Source organism: Marmota monax, unplaced genomic scaffold (genome assembly GCF_021218885.2).
Source record: "Marmota monax isolate L192 unplaced genomic scaffold, Marmota_monax_Labrador192_F-V1.1 WCK01_AAM20220418_F8-fsc00113, whole genome shotgun sequence".
Taxonomy (NCBI): Eukaryota; Metazoa; Chordata; class Mammalia; order Rodentia; family Sciuridae; genus Marmota; species Marmota monax.
The window spans coordinates 458286-484130 of NW_026694479.1; the positions used below are offsets into that span (position 1 = coordinate 458286).

General features: G+C 41.0%; 1 protein-coding gene across 4 annotated transcripts in view; it reads left to right on the plus strand.

Moving 5' to 3' along the window:
- Positions 1-25845, plus strand: part of Acsl1 (acyl-CoA synthetase long chain family member 1) — a 65775-nt gene that overhangs the window by 14597 nt on the left and 25333 nt on the right. For 2 of the 4 annotated variants that reach the window (XM_046419071.2, XM_046419070.1), the window contains 3 exons: positions 3274-3500; positions 21803-21917; positions 25710-25774. In XM_046419071.2, the coding sequence (XP_046275027.1) occupies positions 3306-3500; positions 21803-21917; positions 25710-25774 (375 nt within the window). In that variant the 5' untranslated portion in view covers positions 3274-3305. Of the gene's footprint in view, positions 1-1456; positions 1597-2978; positions 3002-3273; positions 3501-21802; positions 21918-25709; positions 25775-25845 lie in introns of those variants that run through there. The other 2 variants (XM_046419072.2, XM_046419073.2) reach the window with 2 other exon arrangements.

Consider the following 25845-nt stretch of genomic DNA (forward strand, 5'->3'; position numbering starts at 1 on the left):
AAATAAGAACACAATCTATCCGTTAGTTTTAACCATTTATTAGCAAGTACGTGAATATTTCTTGGAGACTTGTTAAACCTCAGTCATAAGGCATGGTGTTTATGTTCACTTATAGCACATCAGGGCTATTTATTGCCCCTTATTTTCTTTTTCTTAATAGCAGATGAATTGAAGGGGAAAGATTATGTTGTCGGTTTCATCCATGAGAGTTGTTTTTCACATGGATCAAAATGGGGTATTGTCTTAGTTCTTTATACATAGTTTTCCCATGTACAGTATTAACCAATTTGTTCATTGAAGTTGGTTTGCAGCTTGTTACCTGGCTGCCAGCTGAGCGGAATGGCTTAAAACCTCCAATAGCTTATCATGATCACCCACTAAATGTAGGAATTTGGCTGAATTTAAATGCTTAGCATTACAGATTAGCATCTAATAAAATACTCTTCCATGTGAGCCATTCAGTCATCTGCAGTTTTCTGAAGAGTTTTAAAAAACTTTTTCTTCCCAGACTTATTAAACTTTCCTGTTGGTGTAGTGCAGACTGTAGCTTGGCTGCTGATGCTTAAAATGGACAAATTAATCTCCTGTGTATGACTGTCTTTGTGTGGAAAGGAATTGTTTGCTCTTCTCACTCAGGGATGGGATTCTATTGAATAGCACCTGTGAATTCACATAATCTAGAATTTGTGGGGGAATTACTGAAGAAACTTTGGGGGAAGAAGAGAGAAGGACCTGGGGTTGGGGGCTATAAGGGGTGAATAATTACTTTTCAGATTGAAGTGCTGCAGGGTGATGAAGACAACTGGAAGGTGGAATGATTTGAGGGCAGGACAAGTTTGCACATTAGACTTTAAAGTTGTTGTCATTGTAGAGTTGTAATACTGTTTGGACAGTTTGTCTGGAAAGACCCTCCCTGATGCCAGGTGGACCTTGCTTGTTTAATTTTGTGTCTCCCCTACTAGATAGCCCATTGAAGGCCACACCCGGCCACTGGCACAGTCACCTCAATACTCCTAGCCCAGTGCCATTACAACCTAGGTGCTCAGATGTGCACAGTGACAAGAGTAGCACAATTCCTATGAATTCATCTAGAATAAGTCTGTGCTGAGTGAGCTCTTAGCAATCTGTTTCTTTCTGGGTATGTCTCATGTTGGTTAGACCAAGCACCCAACTTCCTATTTCATTCCAGTGGTTTTTAAAAATATGTATATATGCCCATTGTCTCTTTTTGATGGGAAGCTGAGCAGAAAGAAAACAGTGTCTGTTTGCAGAACTGGTACTGGCAGCCGCACTCACTGATGCCGGTCCCTGCCCATGGGTGGAGCAATGGGGTGACTCTGCTCCCAGCTCCTCATTGGCCCATCCTCCACCCCCTGTTCTCCTGAGAAGTCAAGTATGGATTTTGTCTGCTAGTTACCTTTAGCCCACTGGGCAGCAGTGTATGACTCGGCATGTGACTAGTGCCCTGAAAGACCTTGGCAGGCCGGGCAAGCGCCAGCCGAGCGCCTCCAGCCCCCGCTCCACCCCCAGCCTGCTGCCCTTTTCTGTTTCTGCAGTGGTATGTCACCTAGCAGTCAGCTGTTGGTGACACAGATGGTGAGTGGTTTTGTGAGTGCTGGAGCTTTCTCTCCAGAGTTTTGACCTGAAGACATTGGCTTATCTGTTCTTTCTCTCGTCATGTTAAACCTTGACATTCCCTCTGTGTGTGTGTTGTGTGTATGTTGTGTTTGTGTGTGTGTGCATGCGCATACATGCATGCACATCTTATCCAGAGCCATAGTAGCCCAAGCATTATATTGGTTCCTGTGACGTTATTGGTTAGTAAAAGCAGCTTGATATTTTGCTACTCTTTGAAAAAAAATATATAATAGTATAGATTTGAGTTTACATAGAAAATTTCTATATTTAAGAGAAGAAAAATCTTTTCAGTCTTGTAACCTAGCTATTTAAGGAAATATATGGTAAGTAGCTCACGAGTACCATCTGAACTTAGAGTGCCAATGTGCATACTTATCGGAATTACCAAAGAAAAGGCTTCCAGCTCATTTACCATTATTTCCTTCCCTTTGCTGCCAATCTTCAGAATAGTTCTTCATCAACAGTTTTCTTGTTAGAATTATTCTCATTTATTTATCGGTACTGCACATTTAGTTTTTAGACTATATATAAATTGTCTGTAACATTAAGTTTGAGGCTTTGACATCTATCAAGCTATTCATCTGATTTTCTTCTGTGTGTTTTGACTTCTTAAGTTTGCAGACTGTAGGCAAGCATCGTTTTTTATCATCTGAGTAACTTACTGTTGTGTCTTCTGGACTAATCACAGACTGTTGGTAGAGGAAATAATAGCAATATCTACCATTTATTGTGCATTTTCTGGGGTATGGCATTATCCTAAACTGTTTATTTGAATCAGTCCAATGAGATAGGTACTATTTTCACCTCCATTTATAGATTAAAAAAACAAAAACAACAACAAAAAAAAAACTAAGGTACAGAGAGCTAATGTATTTTGTCCCAAATCATATAGCTAACAAGCTGGAGAGGCCAGATTTAATTCCAGAATCTTGGATCTTAAATATTAATCTATACTTTCTCTCAAATACTATATGATAATCTCTTTCTAGATTTCCGGTGTTTGGTTTAAAGTTTATGTACACCAGTTTATTCATTTATTTTAGATATGATGTCCTGGGAATATAAAAGAAAATGATCTAGTTGGAATAGCCATCTGTGGGTTTCCAGCATTTATATTCCACTTTTGTGGTGGGAAGAGTACCAGCAAGGTCAGAGACATTTTTGAAATTTGGATTGGTCTGTTTTACCAGTTGAGGAACTTGTTCTGAGACTGTAGGTGGTTTGGGCTTGTCTGATCTTTGCATTTGTGTCCCCATTAGCCTTGATAAAGGGAGTGGAGTGTATTCGATTAGGTGGAAGAAAACAGAGATGTAATATCCCAGAAGAAAGTAGAAACTTGTGCCACTTATTTGAGCATCTTGTGGTAAGAATTCTTTGAGTAAAATCTTTTTAGTGTGGTTAATAAAAGCAAGATAATGTATTTGTTTTCTTTCTTTCCTTTTTTTAAACACAAGATAATGGAGAAAGGGAACAGAAATGAATTCCTAAATTCTTTTTATAAAAATGAAATTTGACAGCCAGGGAACGACCCGGACCATGGGCTATTAGACTGTGGGCTGAATGCCACAGCCTCTGGGGATTCTGGTGAGGCGTCCTTTCTCTCTGTAATGAATGTGACATTTTCTGTTCTGACAGAATTCGACCTAGGGCACCACCAGCACAGGACCATGCAAGCCCACGAATTGTTCCGGTATTTTCGAATGCCAGAGCTGGTTGACATCCGGCAGTACGTGCGCACCCTTCCGACCAACACACTTATGGGCTTTGGAGCGTTTGCAGCTATCACAACTTTCTGGTACGCCACGAGGCCCAAAGCCCTGAAGCCACCATGTGACCTCTCCATGCAGTCAGTGGAAGTGCCGGTAAGTCACAGGCCCAGCCTGCCTCCTGGGTTTTTTCTGCATTGCCCCCACTGGTTAAGCCCTTTGAAGGTGATATATCAAAATCATAGTCACATTCCAATATGTGTTTGTGAGGACACTGTGTAAAACAGAAATGTATTCAACAAACAGAGGTTCTTGGTAATAGTAAAAACAGAAGCCAAAATTCAGGGCACAGGGACAGAAGAGGTGTTTGTTGTTAGTCGGTCATCTCTCCACAGTCGCAGAAGAGCGTTCCAGAGATCACACTGTGTTTCCAGCCTGGCTTGGGCTCTGTGTAGGCACGAAGAATTCTATAAGAGTAAAAAGACAGCCTCTGTCCCCAGGGGTACTACATTCCAGCAGGGGAGCGTCAAACAAATGTTCCAGGAAGGAGAATTTCACTTGTGTAACATCTGCTACTGGGAACTCATCCTCACACTGTTGAAAGGGACACTGGGATGTCACATAGCATAGGGCTAGCATGGGAACTTGTCAGAGTAACAGCTGCAACATTTAGGATGGGACAAGAAGAAATAAGAGCATTCGAGAGACACCCAAGCTTGAATTATTGAGTGTCACAGTTGTATATGAGCAGGTCAAACTGAAGGCCATGCCCTCCCAGTTGTGAAAATTAAATCAGAACATATGCATTTAGGGGCTAATGGGTGGGAAGGTACAGGGAAACCTCAAGACCCTTTCAGGAAGATTCTTTCTTAGTGCTCCTGCTCTGCCTTCCTTGCCTTCTTCATCTCTTTGTAGGGTTCTTAGAAAAAAGTGAAAGGTTGAAAAGGAAGAAGCAGCCAAGTTCTCAGTGGCACTCTGACCCCTTACCTGCTTTTTACTTTGTGGCTGCTAGCTTTCCTCTCCCTAGGTCAATTTTCAGTGTTTATAACTTTCAACACATAGGCAGAAGGATGTGGTGAAACACAGGATCCCCTCACTTATTGCTTTTAGGTGTGGAGGTAGAATAAGAGGCCTTCCCCATTTTTTCTCAGCTGAATGCCAAGGAGGAGCATATGTATCCTTCTGCAGAGAGCCCTGGCTTGCTTACTAACATTTTGTTATTAGTGAGTATTAGTTTTTTGTTTTAGACAAGTTCTTAGATTCATCCACATGAAATTTTCATCTACCAACCCAATTTATGCCAGATCTATAGAAACATAGAATGAATGAACTACTGTAGAGAAAAGTTGGCTTTATATTTTATTCCTATTGAGAAGGTGAAGGTAGCTTAATATTTTACCTCTGCTAATTACATATGGATAAGGAGTAGAATCTAACTTTTCCTAAGAGGTTGGCAAGAGGTTTTAAGCATTCCTCGGTGGCACTGCCATCGCTGTGGCAAGGGTATTGGCAATGACAAGGGTAGACATTTCTAATTTAGCAATAAGTGTAAGAAATGCCTAATTCTTATTATGTGAGAAGTTGTAGGGGCATTTACAATGTGGTTTTTAAGTTCTAGCTTAGCATAAAGTCGTTGTGCCTTATTAAAATAATTATACAAGTTCTCTGTAGAACAATTCAAAACTCCAGATAAGCAGAAAGAAAATTAAATCTATAATTTTACTATCCGGTATACAGACTTCCTGTTTTTCCCTCTGTGGCTATAGAAATAGAGCTCTGATTTTCAGAATTCATAGGTCTTAGGAATAGATACTGAACTTGCTTTGCCTTTCAAAAATGTGTGTGTGTGTGTGTGTGTGTGTGTGTGTGTGTGTGTGTGTGGTGTTTACCAGTTATAGATGCTTTGATATGGCAGGGAAAGAAGAGCTTCATTCATTCATAAGGTAGTGGTGAAAATCCTGTTAATCTGGAACTATTTCAGGGACTGATGATCAGAACAAATGCTGTTGCTTTGTTCCTGCTTTGAGAACCAGGAGCGCCATTCACCAGCCCATTCCCATCTCACCGGGTTTTTATCACTCTCCTCTTCCCGTCAGCTTTGCGTGAATATGAAAACAAGAGGAGTCTGCACTTTTGGTTTGGCCGCTTCTCCTCACAGCCCACACTGGCTGTTTCCCAGCTCCATTTTTTTAAAGCAGCAGCACAGAGAATCTGTGTAAACTACACCTTTTAAATTTCCTCTGAATGAAGCTCAGGGTCATAAAGAGGACGTCAGCACTCATGCTGCAGATCCATACAGGAAAGGCAGTGAAGACCCACACTGTAGCCCACACAAGGCAGCTGGGCTTAGGACCAAGAGTCCAGAAGCCTTTCTTAAGTTTTTGAGCATCATCTGGTTTTTTGAGCATACCCTGTCCCAAGAGTCCCATGCCTGTGTATTCTGTGACAGCTCACCAACCCGTAGCAGTGACCTGAAGCCAGACTGTCCCTGCTGGCCAGCGAGGAGCACCATCCTCTGAAGTTTTGTGCTTACTGCTGCTCTGTAACTTTGAGCAGAGGATGGAAGCAGTCTTTGTGGACTTTATTTGTTTTAAAAACACTTTTATACTCAATGTGCAAGGTTTTCTGTTTATTTTGGTCTAGTTTTCTTGGTCAGATTAAGAGCCATGACCCCCTAGTGAAGATGCTCTTCCCTGGCGCGCCTGGAAACCTTTTGGCATGGTTAGGGGTTAGACCTAGTGGCTTCACTTAAGGGAAGGACGAGAGCATGTTGGAGCCAGAAAGGACTGGGGAGCTGGAGAGCCATGGTAGGGGTGGGCCGTCTCCTCTGCTGGACCAGACAGCCCTGGGCACGTTCCCCTGACTCTTGTGGCCTTCATATACCTCATCTAGAAAACAGAAGTGATGGCTTCTGCCCTCCTTCAGCTAAGAAGACAGTGCAGATACGCAGTGTCTGCCTGGCCCACAATAAGTTTTCAGGAAATGTTAGCTTTCTTCTTCCCTAAAAGTCTTTTCATTTCACACTCACATTTTATACATGAGAAAACTGAACCCAGAGAGGTGAAGTTATGCCATAGAGTCAGTGGAGGATCTGGGACTCTGTTGGATTGCCTTCACTGTAGCAGTTTGAAAGCTGTATAATATAAATAACCAGGGCTCAAGCAAGGGAAGATCTGAGAATAAGGAAAGTTTAGTTCAGTCCAGGTGAATCTGAAGGCGCAATTGGCTGGAGCCATGGAACAGGCCTCTCACTTGTGAAAATGTATAGGTCAGTGCGAAGAACTGCTTGGGACTCCTATCCATGCAGAGAGTGAGAGCCATCCTTGAACTAAGTAATGAGAATAACCTGTTTTCATTTCTTAAAACTGGTCATTCTCGGGTAAGAACTTGAAAGAAGTAAACTAAATATAGTATTACCCTGTGTGTATTGGTTTCAGAATCCAAAAGTTACAGCTCACTGGAGGTTTTCTCAATGCCAAGGCTTGCACAGGCAAACCACAAACCTCTCGACTCAGATGCACACCGCAACATGAGTTAGAATTCTTAGCCCACGTTGAGAAGATATGTATGGAGCATATTATGGAGTATGATTTTTTTTCCCTGTGGCTGGTAGAATCACTTTTTTCTATATGAACAATTTATACCCAGGTGTATATGTAAAGAACCACTTGTAAACTGGCATAAGTCATTTCTTTAAGAGAAGAAAACAGGTCATTGATTCGTAAGTTTTCATGAAAACTCACACTAGAGGCTTGTAGAGGTAGTGATGATATAAACTGAAAAGAAGGTGATGCCTTCCTGGACTGGATCATCGGGGACCAGCTCTAAGCTGGAGAGCTCTTGTTGAATTGGGCAGGATCAAATACTACTGTGAAGCAGACATTTAGGGTCAAGCCTGAGAGGGAGCTGTCAGAGAAGGGCAGATGGGTTTGGATGGTGGTATCACTGACTCTCTCTCATGCCATCCTGGAAGTCTGCAGGAGTGTCAAAGGCAGCCATAGGATGGGGCATTAGACTAATGAGTTTGATCCAGGTGGAAGGTAGCATGTGAGTACCAAGGGAGGTTAGGAACAGTTGTTGCATTGGTTATTTCTGTTGCTGTTTGTAAATGTGACACTATCTATTAATATTTCTGTAGTCATTGGTAAATAGAAACCTCATTCTCACCTTTGGGTGGCCTTGGGTCCGAGTAGTTTTCAGATATATTTTTGATCAGAGGTGCAAATGAGACTGCAGAGGGTTATCTTGTCTAGTGCTTTGGCTTCTTACTTGGAGTCTTCCTAGCGTCAATCTTGTCTATATCTTAGCATTTACTTAGCATTTGTAACCATAGATTCCCCCATGGCTTATTTTTCCTTTGTCTTGATCATGGTGTAATGTTCAGGTGAGCAAATAAAGATGTGAGCAAAAATTTAACTACCTAATTCTACCCTGGGAAATTCCAAGAGTTCTTGGCCATGGTTTCCTGAAAAGTGTTCAAACATATGAGGGCATTTTCAGCAAGCAGTCCTAGCAGTTGGGATGGTGAGGGTGGATGGAGAGTGTTCTTCGAGTGCTGTATATATATGCCTTTCTAAAATACTTTTTTTTTTAACTACACTCATAGGAAACTGAGGTAAGGTGTTTATAAGATTTTTGTGCAGACTTAGAAACACTCTAGCAAGTGACTAGGGGTTTGATTAGGTGGAGGAAGTATCAGCAGGAGCCGTGGCAGCTGGGTGAGTGCCCTGCAGGTGAGGGGCGGGAATTAGAGAGAGCCAGAGGCAGAGTTTCTGGTCTTCATGCCAAGACCAGGCTACTGGGGAATTAAGTATCTGTCTTAGGAATTTGAGGAAAGAAAGAGGTTGATTGTTATTTTTAAAGAAGTGTTTGTTTTTGGGTTCCCTTTAATAGGAAGAAAAAGCTAATGTTCACTGTACAGAAATATGATAAAGCAGGTCTGAAAACACCGTGTGATTTTGAAATGATGCCACTTCTCACAGGACTCCTTAAACAAGGAACACATGTACACATAAATCCCAGAAATGCAGGCTGTTAATATTTATTTGAGTTTTAAACAGTCTCCCCAAAATGGGGCCAACCGGGGCCAAATAAAAAATGACAAACATTGCCTCCTCTCTGCCACTTGATAAAATCCCTGTTGCACACTGACATCCAAAAGGCTGGCGACAAAGGGTAGGAGATATGGTCCCTGTGGACGAGGCAGAGGTGAAGCAAATTGCCGTGTGCGTTCTAAATGGCTGGCAGGTAAGAATTCTGTAGGTAGTCCTCCCAACATTGTGTGTTTGTGGCCACTTGGATTTTGTGACTTGAAACTTTCTCCTCTTTCATTGAGGTGGGAGGATGATATTGTCCCTCCTGTGAGTGGCAGACTTTTTCTGGTGAGGAGCTAGCTATTTTGCTATGCTCCGTCATTACCCCCCACCAACCCCACCTTTTCCCTCAATCAAATCCTCTGACTGGGGTCTTGGGAGCTCAGGAAGTTAGAAATTGGAGAATGAACTAGGAGTGGAAAGAACAGAAAGTTCTGAGAATTAGAGGAAAGTGTTGAAGAATCAAAATACCCAGCTAAGCAATGGTGATCTGGACTCTCGTCTCCTCAGGGATGCAGGTGAGTGACCCATGGGCAAGTCTGAAACCTGCTTGCAACCACAAAGCAAAACTCTTACCTGACCAGGTGTCCCCTTGATCTAGCTTTGAAGCTCTGCTCTATTATTTCATAGACCTGGGACTAGAAAGGGAAAGTGTCTCCCTGAGACTGTTTCTTTATCTGGAAAGTGACTGGCTTTTAACGAGTACTCAGTAAATACTCACCTTCCTGCAGGCATGATTGGAAACCCAGCATTGGCTGTTACAGGGAAGCTTTGTTTGCACCTGAGTAAAGGATCTTGGGAAGTTAGCTAGTAATGTAGTGGATAGCAAACCCAGGGGTTCACTGTTAACCCTGTGACTTTCTGTAGTGAAGCATACAGTCCAGGTGTCATCCAAATGTCCTTCTCATTATCAGAAATTGTTGTGGGGGATGTGGAGGGGTTTGCCCATAGGCTAACCTTTAAAACACCTCATCTACATGGGGGGTGTAGCTCATGCAAGGCCCTGGGTTTGATCCCCAGTACTGCAAAACTAGTCTGCTGCATCAGAATCTAGAGTTGCTTGAGCCTCTGTGGAAATTGATGGCCAGAGACCCCCTCTGAAGGGCCACTGGAGAGAAAAGCAGTTTTGTTCTTTTTTATAAAAAGAAACGAATGTTGGTAGCCTGGCCAGAGGAAGAGATCTATAAAATGTAAATGCTAGGAGGGATATACTTTATGCAGAAAAAGCACAGAATCACTTTTTACCTCTCAGACTGGGGTTCCACATGCTGCTTTTTCCCCTAAAGATGGGATGTAGTGTTAAAATTAAGTGGTCAGCAGTCTCTTTAGAAGTCACTTCTTACTGCTCCTTTTCTTTCTTTTCCTCCTCTCACTCCTCTCATTTCCCCTTCCTCCCTCGCTGCCTTGTCTTTTTTTTTTTTTTCCTGCCCACTCCCCCTTCCAACCCTCTCTTGAGAATGAACAACAGTAACCCAATAAGGCATTTACCTGATACTAATAAGGCCTGTAGAAACGCATTAGGTAGATTGGTATGAGTGAGACCACTATTTATAAAGCCTGGGCCTTTGTGCCTCTGAGAAATCTCAGGGATGTAATTTGCTTTTGCATTTAAATATGAAAGTGCACAGAATAACTCGTCAACAAGTGTTCCTATTTATCAAGTATTGGCAAGAGCCTTAGTCTTGGGAGCAACGGATCCTTAGATGTTCATCGTTTTCCTACCCCTAGCTTTCTCCCTTCCTGCCTTGAAGGACAACTTGAACTTTTATTATTCTAATTCAGCCTGAACCTTTATTTCCTAATTCAGCATGCAGGGAGACTGACCTCCAAGGCACCTTAGCTCATATATATGTTGGAGAATACAATGGTGACCACTGACTTGGCTGTAGTGTGTTCAATGAATCCTGTTTTGTTTTAAAACTGGAAAAAACTATGTAACCACATGAAAGGGGCCTATAACAGAAGGCATAAAAACCCCATAATCTCCTTGACTCCCAGTCTTAATGACTGGTCAGAGCTGTCTCCTTAGCTCTCTTTAGCTTCTTGAGCACAACTGATTGCCTCTGCCCCCAACCTCCAATCAGCAGGTTATGACAGAAGGCCACACTTAAATTATTTTCCATTTCCATAGATGTTCCTAGAAATAGCCAGTTGGACTTGGATAACCTAGTAATTAAATGCTTGCTTTTGAAGTGACTGTTTCGTATCATGTGAAGACACTGGGGGCTCCAATGGTTTTAGCCATGCTTCCCGGCAGGCAAAGTGCTGTCCTTGCTGCTTGTAACTGAGGTTGCAAATACTCAGTATTGTACAACATTTTTATTCAAAAAGAATGGGAATACTTATGCACATCAAATATGATGATTCTTTTTTTTTTTTTGCAAGTTAGAAGCAGCCTTCAGAAGTGTCTGCCTTTATTTTTATACTTTTTTAGAGGTATCAGGTAGTTAATGGATAGCTTCAAAGCTCAAAACTTCTTTAATTTAAAATATGATGATTCTTTAACATGATATGTGATTATTTCATAAAGTAACAAATTTCAAAGCACAAAATCTTGTTTGTGCTTGCACCCATTTCACTTACCCTTCTCTGAAAATTCCAGTACATGCCTTATAATTTAGTGGCATTGTAACTTTTTTGCCTGTTTTACCTGTGCCTTAAAGCTAGTGCCTCTTTTGGGCATACATCTCATTCACTGCTTCCCTTTCAATCTTTTGCTAATTAGTTTAATTGCTAATTAGAGTAATCATAAATATCTTGTCCTCAGGTTAACAGGGGATATAATTAACTTCTTTAGCTTTGATGTGGCAGTTTTATCTCCATGTTTCTCAAAATCCTAAAGATTATATACCACTCAAAATTTAAACCTAACTAAAGGATTATTTAACTTAAAGTTTGTTATAAAATGATCCTCTAGAGCAGTGATTTTCAAAATGAGAATTGGGATGGTGACCAAGACAGGTGGCCTGTCTTGAAGGGATACTATCTCCATATCCAAGATAAACCCAGTATCTTTCTTCAAACCTACCCACTGGCCCCTGGCCTTCCATTTGCATGCATGGAACTGCTCTCTTCTCAGCCCTTGGATCCCCTTCCTCCTCTTCTACCACATACTGGTGCCTGTCAGATGCTATGCATTGGTGCTGAGGGGCTTCTCTCTTTTTGCCTACCAACCTGGTCTAGTACATTGGTTTCTCTCTCGTCTCTCCCTGCATCCTGCTCTACATACTGCTTGAACTCCCTGCTCTTTCTAAAACATTGCCTTGACCTTCACCACTTCTCTGTTGGAGAATGGCTCCAGGATGGTGCTTCTCAAACTTTTAACCTGGACCAGAATCCTTGACAAACTTATTGAGACACCAGTTACTGGACTGCACCTCCCAGAGTTTCTGGTTCAGCCCTGGTAATTCCCTTTCCTAACAAGTGCCAGGTGCTCCCCAGACTGAGGACTTTGACTGTAGGATGAGCCTGTGCTCCTCAGGTTCCAGGCTTCCTCCTGCCTGTCCATTTTGACTTCTTCCGTACTCTTCTCAGCCAAGGATCCTTGGAGTCTCTTTGGTCACTCAAGGGCAAGACTTAGCCTCCTTCAGAACAAGCTTGTGTCTTGTTCCCCTGAATCGCATCTGCCCCACTTACAGCCATGAGAACCACTCTGCAGAATATAGGAAACAGTTGTGTTTTTCCAGAAATACCATTGAGAAATGCCATGAATGAGTTAATGTCCTGATGGGAAATATAGAGTGTTCCATCCTAAGCAGAGTGTCAGGAGGACCTCACTGTGGACTGGCCAGGCTACCTGTACTTCTAGCCGAGTCTCAACAGTCTAGTGAGTTGGGTCAGTGGCCAGGAGCCATGAGTTATTTGTGGCAGTTGGCTCTTCTGCACCCTGTACACTTACTTCTTTTTCACTCTTCCTTATTTTCCCTCTTCTCTGTCATTCTGTCCCCTTCCCTGGTTCTTTTTGGTGGCTTCATAAGTTGAAAACACTTCTGATGCTTACTATAAAAACACAAATTCGAGAGCCGCCCCCTCCCCCCGCGCCAGCAAGGTAGACAGAACTGTGACCACCCACAGAACAGGCCCAGCGGCCTGCTGAGGGGCAGAGCCGCCCCCCACCCCCCGCGCTTGCCAGGTAGGCGGAACTGTGACCACCGACAGAAAAGGCCCAGTGGCCCGCGGAGGGGCAGAACTGCCAATCACTCCTGCAAGGTAGGCGGGCCTGCGACCCACCGGCAGAAGAGGAGCAGCGGTCTGCTGAGAGGCAGAGCCGCCCCCTCCCCCCACGCCGGCAAGGTAGACGGAACTGTGAGAACCCACAGAACAGGCTCAGAGGCCTGCTGAGGGGCAGAGCCGCCCCCCCGCCCGTGCCTGCAAGGTAGGCGGAACTGTGACCACCAACAGAACAGGCCAGACCTGCAACCGACAGACAGAACAGGCCCAGTGGCCTGAGGAAGGGTAGAGCCGCCGCCGCCCCCCCCCCGCGCCTGCAAGGTAGGCAGACCTGCGACCCACCGGCAGAACAGCCCCCGAGGCCTGCAGAGGGGAAGTGCCGCTGCCTGCGCCTGCAAAGTAGGCAGAACTGCGACCACCGACAGAACAAGCCTAGCGGCCCGCAGAGGGACAGAGCCGCTGCCCGCGCCTGCAAGGTAGGCGGACCTGCTACCGACCGGCAGAGCAGGCCCAGTGGCCTGCCGGCGTGGTAGGCACATTGCCCCAATTGGAGGAGGGGCAGAGCCACCGCCCGCGCCTGCGAGGGAGACTTTGCAACTATACAAGACCAATATAAATATATAGGGGGAAAATTCAATAGCACAACAGTTTCACCAAGTAGAAAGGAACGCAAACAGTATGAAGAGACAAGGAAAGAAAGGACCACAAGCAATGCAGGTCAACTCAACGTTAGAAGAGGTAATAGCTGCAGCAGATGGAATGTCAGATAAAGAATTCAGGATATACATGCTCCTGATGATCTGGAGTCTCAAGGAAGATATCAGACAGCAAAATCAGACAATGAAAGATCACTTCAACAACATAAACAAATCCAAGAAGCAAAAGATCAACTATACAGGGAAATAGAGGTTATAAAAAACAAACAAACAGAAATCCTAGAAATGCAGGAAGCAATAAACCAACTTAAAAACTCAATTGAGAATACTACCAGCAGAGTAGAACACTTAGAAGATAGAACATCAGACAATGAAGATAAAGTATTTCAACTTGAAAAGAACATAGACAGCTCAGCAAGACTGTTAAGAAACCATGAGCAGAACATCCAAGAAATATGGGATAACATCAAGAGACCAAATTTAAGAGTCATTGGGATACAGGAAGGGATAGAGGTTCAAACCAAAGGAATGAGCAATCTATTCAATGAAATAATACAAGAAAACTTCCCAGACTTGAAGAATGAGACAGAACCCCAAATCCTAGAAGCCTACAGGACGCCGAATGTGCAGAATCATACGAGACCCACACCTAGACACATTATAATGAAGATGCCCAACATACAGAATAAGGAGAAAATTTTAAAAGCTACAAGAGAAAGGAAGCAGATCACATTTAGGGGTAAGCCAATCAGGATAACAGCTGATCTTTCCACACAGACTCTGAAAGCTAGAAGATCCTGGAATAACATATTTCAAACACTGAAAGAAAATGGGTTCCAACCAAGAATTGTGTTTCCAGCGAAATTAAGCTTCAGGATGGAAGATGAAATTAAAACCTTCCACGATAAACAAAAGTTAAAAGAATTCGCAGCTAGAAAACCATCTCTTCAAAACATCCTTGGCAAAACATTACAGGAAGAGGAAATGGAAAATAACAATGAAAACCAACAGTGGGAGGTAGGACACTAAAGGGGGGAAATAATCAAAGAGGAAAACAAACCATGTTTAGTAACATAAATAAACAAATATGGCTGGAAGAACAACCCATATCTCAATAATAACCCTAAATGTTAATGGCTTAAACTCACCAATCAAGAGACACAGGCTAGTAGAATGGATCACAAAACCAGACCCAACAATATGCTGCCTACAGGAGATGCATTTGATAGGAAAAGACATACATAGGCTGAAGGTGAAAGGTTGGGAAAAATCATATCACTCATATGGACTTCGGAAACAAGCAGGAGTGTCCATACTCATATCAAATAAAATAGATTTCAAGCCAAAGTTAATCAAAAGGGATAAAGAAGGACACTACATACTGCTTAAGGGAACCATACACCAACAAGACATAACAATCATAAATATATATGCCCCAAACAATGGTGCAGCTATGTTCATCAAACAAACTCTTCTCAAGTTCAAGAGTCTAATAGACCACCATACAATAATCATGGGAGACTTCAACACACCTCTCTCGCCACTGGACAGATCTTCCAAACAAAAGTTGAATAAGGAAACTATAGAACTCAATAACACAATTAATAACCTAGACTTAATTGACATATATAGAATATACCACCCAACATCAAGCAGTTACACTTTTTTCTCAGCAGCACATGGATCCTTCTCAAAAATAGATCATATATTATGTCACAGGGCAACTCTTAGACACTATAAAGGAGTAGAGATAATACCATGCATCTTATCTGATCATAATGGAATGAAACTGAAAATCAACGATAAAAGAAGGAAGGAAAAAGCATACATCACTTGGAGAATGAACAATAGGTTACTGAATGATCAATGGGTTATAGAAGACATCAAGGAGGAAATTAAAAAATTCTTAGAGATTAATGAAAACACAGACACAACATATCGGAATCTATGGGACACATTGAAAGCAGTTCTAAGAGGAAAATTCATTGCTTGGAGTTCATTCCTTAAAAAAAGGAAAAACCAACAAATAAATGATCTCATACTTCATCTCAAAATCCTAGAAAAAGAAGAGCAAAACAACAGCAAAAGAAGTAGAAGGCAAGAAATAATGAAAATCAGAGCTGAAATTAATGAAATCGAAACAAAAGAAACAATTGAAAAAATTGACAAAACTAAAAGTTGGTTCTTTGAAAAAATAAACAAAATCGACAGACCCTTAGCCATGCTAGCGAAGAGAAGAAGAGAGAGAACTCAAATTACTAGCATACGGGATGAAAAAGGCAATATCACAACAGACACTTCAGAAATACAGAAGATAATCAAAAATTATTTTGAATCCTTATACTCCAATAAATTAGAAGATAGTGAAGGCATAGATAAATTTCTTAAGTCATATGATCTTCCCAGATTGAGTCAGGAGGATATAGACAACCTAAACAGACCAATATCAATTGAGGAAATAGAAGAAACCATCAAAAGACTACCAACTAAGAAAAGCCCAGGACCGGATGGGTATACAGCAGAGTTTTACAAAACCTTTAAAGAGGAACTAATACCAATACTTTTCAAGCTACTTCAGGAAATAGAAAAAGAGGGAGAACTTCCAAATTCATTCTACGAGGCCAACATCACCCTGATACCTAAACCAGACAAAGACACTTCAAAGAAAGAAAACTACAGACCAATATCTCTAATGAACCTAGATGCAAAAATCCTCAATAAAATTCTGGCGAATCGGATACAAAAACATATCAAAAAAATTGTGCACCATGATCAAGTAGGATTCATCCCTGGGATGCAAGGCTGGTTCAATATACGGAAATCAATAAATGTTATTCACCACATCAATAGACTTAAAAATAAGAACCATATGATCATCTCGATAGATGCGGAAAAAGCATTTGACAAAGTACAGCATCCCTTTATGTTCAAAACTCTAGAAAAACTAGGGATAACAGGAATATACCTCAATATTGTAAAAGCAATGTATGCTAAGCCTCAGGCTAGCATCATTCTGAATGGAGAAAAACTGAAGGCATTCCCTCTAAAATCTGGAACAAGACAGGGATGCCCTCTCTCACCACTTCTGTTCAACATAGTTCTCGAAACACTGGCCAGAGCAATTAGACGAAAGAAATTAAAGGCATCAAAATAGGAGAAGAAGAACTTAAATTATCACTATTTGCTGATGACATGATTCTATACCTAGCAGACCCAAAAGGGTCTACAAAGAAACTATTAGAGCTAATAAATGAATTCAGCAAAGTGGCAGGATATAAAATCAACACGCATAAATCAAAGGCATTCCTGTATATCAGCGACAAATCCTCTGAAATAGAAATGAGGACAACCACTCCATTCACGATGTCTTCAAAAAATATAAAATACTTGGGAATCAACCTAACAAAAGAGGTGAAAGACTTATACAATGAAAACTACAGAACCCTAAAGAGAGAAATAGAAGAAGATCTTAGAAGATGGAAAAATATACCCTGTTCATGGATAGGCAGAACTAACATCATCAAAATGGCGATATTACCAAACGTTCTCTATAGGTTTAATGCAATGCCAATCAAAATCCCAATGGCATTTCTTGTAGAAATAGAGAAAGCAATCATGAAATTCATATGGAAAAATAAAAGACCCAGAATAGCAAAAACAACTCTAAGCAGGAAGTGTGAATCAGGCGGTATAGCGATACCAGACTTCAAACTATACTACAGAGCAATAGTAACAAACACAGCATGGTACTGGTACCAAAACAGGCGTGTGGACCAGTGGTACAGAATAGAGGACACAGAAACCAATCCACAAAACTACAACTATCTTATATTTGATAAAGGGGCTAAAAGCATGCAATGGAGGAAGGATAGCATCTTCAACAAATGGTGCTGGGAAAACTGGAAATCCATATGCAACAAAATGAAACTGAATCCCTTTCTCTCGCCATGCACAAAAGTGAATTCAAAATGGATCAAGGAGCTTGATATCAAATCAGACGCGCCGTCTGATAGAAGAAAAAGTTGGCTACGATCTACAGTCGGTGGGGTCGGGCTCCAAATTCCTCAATAGGACACCCATAGCACAAAAGTTAATAACTAGAATCAACAAATGGGACTTACTCAAACTAAGAAGTTTTTTCTCAGCAAAAGAAACAATAAGAGAGGTAAATAGAGAGCCTACATCCTGGGAACAAATCTTTACTCCTCACACTTCAGATAGAGCCCTAATATCCAGAGTATACAAAGAACTCAAAAAATTAGACAATAAGAGAACAAACAACCCAATCAACAAATGGGCCAAGGACCTGAACAGACACTTCTCAGAGGAGGACATACAATCAATCAACAAGTACATGAAAAAATGCTCACCATCTCTAGCAGTCAGAGAAATGCAAATCAAAACCACCCTAAGATACCATCTCACTCCAGTAAGATTGGCAGCCATTATGAAGTCAAACAACAACAAGTGCTGGCGAGGATGTGGGGAAAAGGGTACACTTGTACATTGCTGGTGGGACTGCAAATTGGTGCAGCCAATTTGGAAAGCAGTATGGAGATTTCTTGGAAAGCTGGGAATGGAGCCAGCATTTGACCCAGCTATTCCCCTTCTCGGTCTATTCCCTAAAGACCTAAAAAGAGCATGCTACAGGGACACTGCTACATCGATGTTCATAGCAGCACAATTCACAATAGCAAGACTGTGGAACCAACGTAGATGCCCTTCAATAGATGAGTGGATAAAAAAAATGTGGCATTTATACACAATGGAGTATTACTCTGCATTAAAAAATGACAAAATCATAGAATTTACAGGGAAATGGATGGCATTAGAGCAGATTATGCTAAGTGAAGCTAGCCAATCCCTAAAAAACAAATGCCAAATGTCTTCTTTGATATAAGGAGAGTAACTAAGAACAGAGTAGGGTCGAAGAGCATGAGAAGAAGATTAACATTAAACAGGGATGAGAGAGGTGAGAGGGAAATTGCATGGAAATGGAAGGAGACCCTCAGGGTTATACAAAAGTACATACAAGAGGAAGTGAGGGGAAAGGGAAAAATAATACAAGGGGGACAAATGAATGTCAGTAGAGGGGGCAGAGAGAGAAGAGGGGAGGGGAGGGGAGGGGGGATAGTAGAGGATAGGAAAGGCAGCAGAACACAACAGACACTAGTATGGCAATATGTAAATCAATGGATGTGTAACTGATGTGATTCTGCAATCTGTATATGGGGTAAAAATGGGAGCTCATAACCCACTTGAATCAAATTGTGAAATATGATATATCAAGAACTATGTAATGTTTTGAACAACCAACAATAAAAATTTTTTTAAAAATAAATAAATAAATAAATATTAAAAAAATAAATTAAAAAAACCCACAAATTCCTTTTGATTTTAGTCTATTTGTTAAGGTAAATATATAGTTTATGGAGGATTTGTACTGCAGTTAGTGCATGCGGTTGGTTATATGATTAATATTCTACACATTCAGATATTTTTAATTTTTTTATTTGTTTTTAGATATACATGATAGTGGGTGTATTTTGACATATTATACATACATGGGGTGTAACCCATTACAATTTGATCTCATTCTTGTGTTGCACATGAGGTGGAGTTACACTGGTCATGTATTTATATATGAGTATAGAAAGTTATGTTCGATTCATTCTGCTGTCTTTCGTATTCCCTTCCTTTCATTCCCCTTTGTCTAATCCATTGAACTTCTATACTTCCCCTCCCTACCCTCCCTTCTTATGGGTTAGCATTTACATATCAGAGAGAACTGATTGTTTAAGGACTGGCTTATTGTACTTAGTATGATATTCTCCATTTCCATCCATTTACCAGCAAATGCCGTAATTTCATTTTTCTTTATAGCTGAGTAATATTATATATATATATAGCTATAATATTATTATAGCTATAATAATATAGCTGAGTAATTTTATTTATATATATATATATATATATATACATACACACACACAAAAAAAAAATCATGTTTTCTTTATCATTAATTTATTGAAGAACACCTAGGTTGGTTCCATAGCTTGGCTATTGTGAATTGAGCTCCTATAAACATTGATGTGTCTGTGTCACTACAGTATGCTGATTTTAAGTCCTTTGGGTATAAGCTGAGGAGTGGGATGATTGGGTCAAATAGTGGCTCCATTGCATTCCATACTGTTCTCCAGAGTGGTTGTACAGGTTTGCAGTCCCATCAGCAATGTATGAGTGAACCTTTTCCCCTATACATTCATATTTGATAGGAACATTCTTATTTAACTAAAAATAATTCTGGAAATGGACATAGAATCTCAGAGATTAATAGTAATGCATGATACTATAAAGTGAAGATCTTTTTCTTACTCTGTATGCATAAAGAATAACTTCTTTGCTTTATAAAGTAACATGTTATAGTTGATATCATGGCTATAATTATTAGAAAGTTTCTTCCAAGATAGAGAAGACAGTATTATGATTAGCATACATTATTGAGTCATATTTATTCCATAAAAATATTATAAATCAAGAGTTAAACATGAGGGAAGGGGATATAGCTCAGTGGTAGAGCACTTGACTAGCATGTACAAGGCCCTGGGTCTCTGAGCTCAAGCCCTAACATTAAAAAAAAAAAAAAAAATGCTGGGCATGGTGGCACACACCTATAATCCCAGCACTTGGGAGGCTGAGGCAGGAGGATCATGAGTTCAAAGCCAGCCTCAGCAAAAGCGAGGCACTAACAACTCAGTGAGACCCTGTCTCTAAATAAATACAAAATAGGGCTGGGGATGTGGCTCGGTGGTCAAGTGCCCTGAATTCAATCCCTGGTGCTCCCCCTACCCAAAATTAACACCCATGTGTAGTACATAGTAGCTATTGAAAGAATGAATATAAATGTATAAATGTAAGAAAAGGTTTGGAGAACTATATCAAATTATTAGTGGTAGTTAGTAATATTTTTTTCCTTGACATACTTCTGAATCATTCAAATAGTTTTAAAAACAGCATCTGAATTATCAATTAAGGGGAGGACAAAAAAGCAAAAGCGTTTATAGGAAGAGGAGTGAAAAGTTGTAATTTTTAAAAAGAACCATATCTGGGATATGACTCCATGGTAGAGCACTTGCCTAGCATGCATAGGTCCCTGGGTTTGATCCCCTGCACTTAAAAAAAAAAAAAAATGAATCCATGAATATAGACTTCGTCACCACATTGGTGCCTCCCTGGATTGTCTGGTTCCAGCTGCCTGTCCAGACTGTCTGTTCTTTGAGATCTTGCTCTTTGACCCCTGCTTCATGAGTTATTCCTGTTTTCTTTCATCAGACCTTAAACCGGAAATGATCCTTTCCACTTGTGGACAGTGCTTTCTCGTGGTACCAGAAGTTATCGTATCACTGTATAATTTCCCCCACGAGTTTCCTGCCCAAAATTGTACATGTGAAGGCCCTTTTCTGAAATTAAAAAAAAAAAAGTCTCCATTATCAGTTGTAGTTGAGCTTTTGTTTATCAGTCTATAAAGAATGCTTTTGGGATTCTTGTGGATACCCCTAGCAGTAATGGCCCAGCAGCTGCTCCTGCTACCGCATGAGGCTAGGAATGGTTGTCTTATCCTGGATTAGGAGCTGGTGTACATGGTGAATACACTTATGAGCCAGCAGATCAAGACAGATTAGAGAAGGGTGCTCAGCAATATCAAATCTCCACGCCTATTTATGTTGTCAATAAAACCAGTCTGGACTTGTGTCTGCACCTCTATGTATTTTGTAGATGAAAATTTTACCTATCAGAGGCTCTACAAGAAACCAGAGTTCCTAATGGATTGTATTGCAGTGAGCAGATAGGACAGTAGAAATGATCTTGAAAAGAACGCAGATGATATTACAGAGGTAACACTGAGTGGTGTGTCGTTTTCACCTGCAGAGTAGGATTCTCCTCCGTCCTGTTGATGGCAGTGCTTTGAGGATTTTCACAGTGTCTGTCTGTGGTGGTGACAGTTTCCTTTTGTCCTCATGCTCTCTTTAGCTGTGTCTGGCAGGACAGATGTTTGTAGATCTGTGAGCCTCTTTGCTTTTTCCTCAGTTTCCTGCCTTAGCTTTCCTTCCCTGGAGCCTGAACTTACCTCTCAGTGAAAGGCTGATTCATATTAGCACATCCACAAGTCCTGCCTGTCATTCATTCAGCAGATACTCATAAGCATAGATGATGGGGATGCCATGGGAGGCGTGTGAGCTTTTCATTTTATTTATTTGTTTAATTGCCAGATAGAAATTGTATATATTTATGGTGTACCCTAGAAGGAATAAGTTCAGGAGTTCTGTTTTACAATATGGTGACTATAGTTAATTATGATGTATCATATATTTGGAAATTGCCAGAAGAACAGACTTGAAGTGTCCTCACCCCAGATGATAAATATGGGAGGGAATGTACATGTTAATTAGCTTCATTGAGCCATTAAAACCTCATGTTGTAGGCTTTTTTTTTTTTTTTTTCACTTCTAACATGCTCCTCTACCTGTCTTCTTCAATAGGGTAGTGATGGTGCTCGAAGGTCCGCACTTCTTGACAGTGATGAGCCTTTGGTGTACTTCTATGATGACGTCAGGACGCTATATGAAGGTTTCCAGAGGGGTATTCAGGTGTCAAGTAAGCCTCCACTGCATTTGTGTGACTAATGCTTAAATGTTGTTCACAAAGAAAGAGTTACTTTCTTTTTTCGAAAGGAACATTTGCTCTAATCTCTCACCTACTTAGCATTGCTCAAGCCCCTCTGTCTCTTCCTGTAGTTTGTCCAGAACCAGCCCCAAAGCTCGCTGGACCCTCCAGGTGTTCCCTGTGGTCCAGGAGGCTCCACGGCCAAATATGTCCCCTATTTTATGGAGCTCCTGAAAGACTGTGAGGTCTCCTGCAGTAAAGAGTTTGATGAGGTCAAATCCAGCACTTTTCAAGCTTGCGGGATAAGACTGTATTTTGAGAAAGAAATACTGACATCTCAAGGAAGAAATACTGACATCTCAAGGAAGCAGAGTTCTGTAAAAAGATACACTGGGAATGGGATTACCGCATTGGCTCATAAGATTACCCTTAATTATTAACTGTGATGTTAAGAAGCCTGCTTCCTTTCCAACCCCTCTCCCTTGAATATATCCCTCAAGCAAGACCACCTCTGTTGTCTACCACCCGCAAGACTCCGTGCATTTTTTTTCTTCCTGATCATAAAGCCTAGTCTTTCCACCCCCATCCAGGGTTGATGAGGTATTTTCTCCCCGCAATACTAGGAATTGAATCCAGGGGAGCTTTATCACTGAGGCATGTCCGTAGCTCTGTAATCATCATCATTATTTATGTTGAGACAGAGTCTCACTAAGTTGCCTAGGCTGGCCCCAAACTTGTGATCCTCTTGCCTCAGCCTTCTGAGCTCCTGAGATTATAGATGTGCACCACCACACCTAACTCATGAAGTATTCTTATACGTCTTTAAAAACTCATATTGCACTTCACCTGTTCTGTAAAATCTTCCTGGTTTGTTTTCACTCCTTTTGCCCAGGTAAGGCACATCTCCCCTTTTCCCTCCCAGTACCTCATGCCTGCTTCTGTAGTAAAAAACCTCATGGTACAGAGGTGTTTACCTGGCATCCTGCCCCATCATCCTGTGCTCCTGGAGAACGGGGCAGCCCTCAGTGAGCTCTTCTGTGACCCATGTGTTACAATGTCTGCACACAGTGGACACTCCATTAGTGTTTCCTCCATGAAGGAAGGAATGCCCTATTTTGTTTTAGTCATTTCATTTTTTCTGCTTTTACCAGGTTCCTGTATAGAAATGGTTTCTGGGATCCATGCTTTATTATTTAAATCTTTTGTTTGTTAGCTAGATTGTAATCTTCTTAAAGTCAGGGACTAGGGGATATTGCTTTCTCTATCCTCCATAATCCCTTGCAAGCAATATGCACTCAAGAAGTGCCTTGGGTTTTGTTTTTTTCTTCTTCTTCTTCTTCTTCTTCTTCTTCTTGGTACTGGTACAGTTGGATTGCTCAGCTCATTGCATTGAACCTAGTCCTATAGCAGGTTCACCAAGCTCCACCACAAAGGGAAAGCAGACTTACCTGCTTATTATTTAATTTATAAGCTTTTTGAAAGTTAGTGTCAGAGTTTGTCTGTAACAGTAAATATCCACAACAAAAAGAGCAGTCAAGCATAAGACCTCATGAAAGTATGTGTAAAAATATCTATATATTTTTCCCGTTGTTTGCAATGAATGGTACTCACTTAGGAGAATGGAGATGCACAGTGTACTTCTGACAAATTGAGTAACTTTTTGTTGTTGTTGTTACTATGCTGTACTTGGAAAATGAAAGTTCTTCTATATATGTTTTGGAGAAGAAGGAAAATAAGTTATCTTCCTCATCTATACTGATTAAAGGAAGCTACTTTGCAAGTCACTCTTTTTTTTTCCCCCCTGAGGACCTTTTTTTTTTTAAAACTCCTTTTTTTTTAATATTTATTTTTTTAGGTGTTGATGGACACAACACAATGCCTTTATTTTTATGTGGTACTGAGAATTGAACCCGGGTCCCGCCCGTCCTAAGGGAGCGCTCTACCGCTGAACCACGATCCCAGCCCCTCTGAGGAGCTTTATATTCTACACTTTAATTTTCTTGGGCTGCTCTAGGATTAAAGTATTAAGGAAGAGGAAAGTCCAGCATTCGCATAAGGGGATCAGAAGTTTATAGGGTGATGGGAGAAGCCAGCCTAACATTTTTAAAAATTGCATTTTAAAACTGCACCTAGGAACCTATTTGTAAAGGTGAAGTTCCCTGTTTATAACAGCTCTCATCTAGCCGGGCGAGATGGTGCACGCCTGTAATCCCAGCAACTCAGGAGGCTGAGGTAGGAGGATTGAGAATTCAACACCAGCCTCAGCAGATTAGCGAGGCACTTAGCATTGATATTTAGCAACTCAGCAAGACTTTGTTTCTAAAGTAAAAATATAAAAAACGGGCTGGGGTTGTGGCTCAGTAGTTAAGCATCTCCGGTACCATTAAAAAAAAAAAAAAAAAACTCTTATGCCTAGGTGCAATTTAGTAGCACTTGGGGACACTAGAAAATGGTAATGCCCAGGCCTCATCCTCATTCATTTATATCAAGATTTTGTTAAGTAGGCCCAGTATATGGAACATTTTTTAAGTTCTGCAGGTGAGCCTCCGGCTTAACCACCACTGTGCTAGAGCTGGAGTCGGCATGCTTTTCCTGTAAAGGGCCAGACAGTAAATATTGTAGGCTTCTTGGGCTCTCTCACTGCAGATGGGCAACTGGAGCCCCAGACAACATGTAAATGAATGAGTATGGCTGCGTGCCAGGGACACCGCATTTGCAAAACCAGGCAGTGGCTGTAGTTTGACCTGGCTCTTGGCTGTAGTTTGCCAATCTTGGTTCTTGAGGAATAAAATAATGTCATTTTATATGGTCAGTGTATTTTTCCCCCATCTGAAAACAGCATCTGATAGAACTTGTTAGTCTTGTACTGCCCTGACTTTGTTATAGTCTCTGTAAATTGAAGAGGGTCTGAGAATAAGCCCTTTCTGTTTTCACCAGGATGGTTTTTTGGGGTGGCAAAGAAGTCAGTGTCCAGCTTGTGTCTGCCCGTCTTCATGGCCGGTACTTCAAACTCCAGGGTATACATCCAAGTCATTGGGACCAGGCTCCTTCCTTCCCTGTTCTTGCAAGTCCCCAAAGCAAATGAAAACACCTTCACACATTCAAACCTGAAGCAGTGAAGCTAGGTGTGTAGTGATCTCTTTCTGCTTCTTTGGTACCTACATTGGAATCAGAACACATCCTGATATTTCTTAACTTTTGTTTTCACAAGTGGACCTCTGTTACCCCTCACGTTGCATCTTCTTCATTCCTGTTCATCAGCAATCAAGACTTCACCCATGTGATTAGGGTTCCACGTGAGCCTAGCTGATACATTTGGTCATCAGAATTTGGACACATAAAAAATGGGATTTTCCTTTTCATATTCTGAGTTAGGAATTTAAAGTTGAATTTTTAGAAAATTTGAGGAATATCTCTTCTTGAAAACTTATGCAAGATCTGCTTGCCACTTGTTTACTGACTCCTAGTCCAAACCAATAGGGTGCTTAAAAAGAATTTCACAAGTTTGTCTTTAAAAGTTATATTTGCCTTTTCTTCTCTATTTATCCCCCTCTCCTTCCTTATTTAAGAAACAAAGCAAATAAACACACACACCAAAAAAAAAAAAAAAAAATCAAAATGCAGGAAGAAAACATTTCTAACCAGAACTCCTTGTTTCTAATTTGAAGGCTAAAGTAGATTCTACCTTATATTTTATAGAATGAGATAAGATGCAGATTAAAACACAGGAATATTTATACATCTAAAGCCATCTTGCTTTATCATTGTTTTTTCCTGTTTTAGATAATGGCCCTTGTTTAGGCTCTCGGAAGCCAGACCAACCCTATGAGTGGCTTTCCTATAAACAGGTGAGTTTTCCACACTAAGAGCTATTCATGCATGCTGTAGAATGAGCTTTCCAGGGTGGGACGTTTGTGCA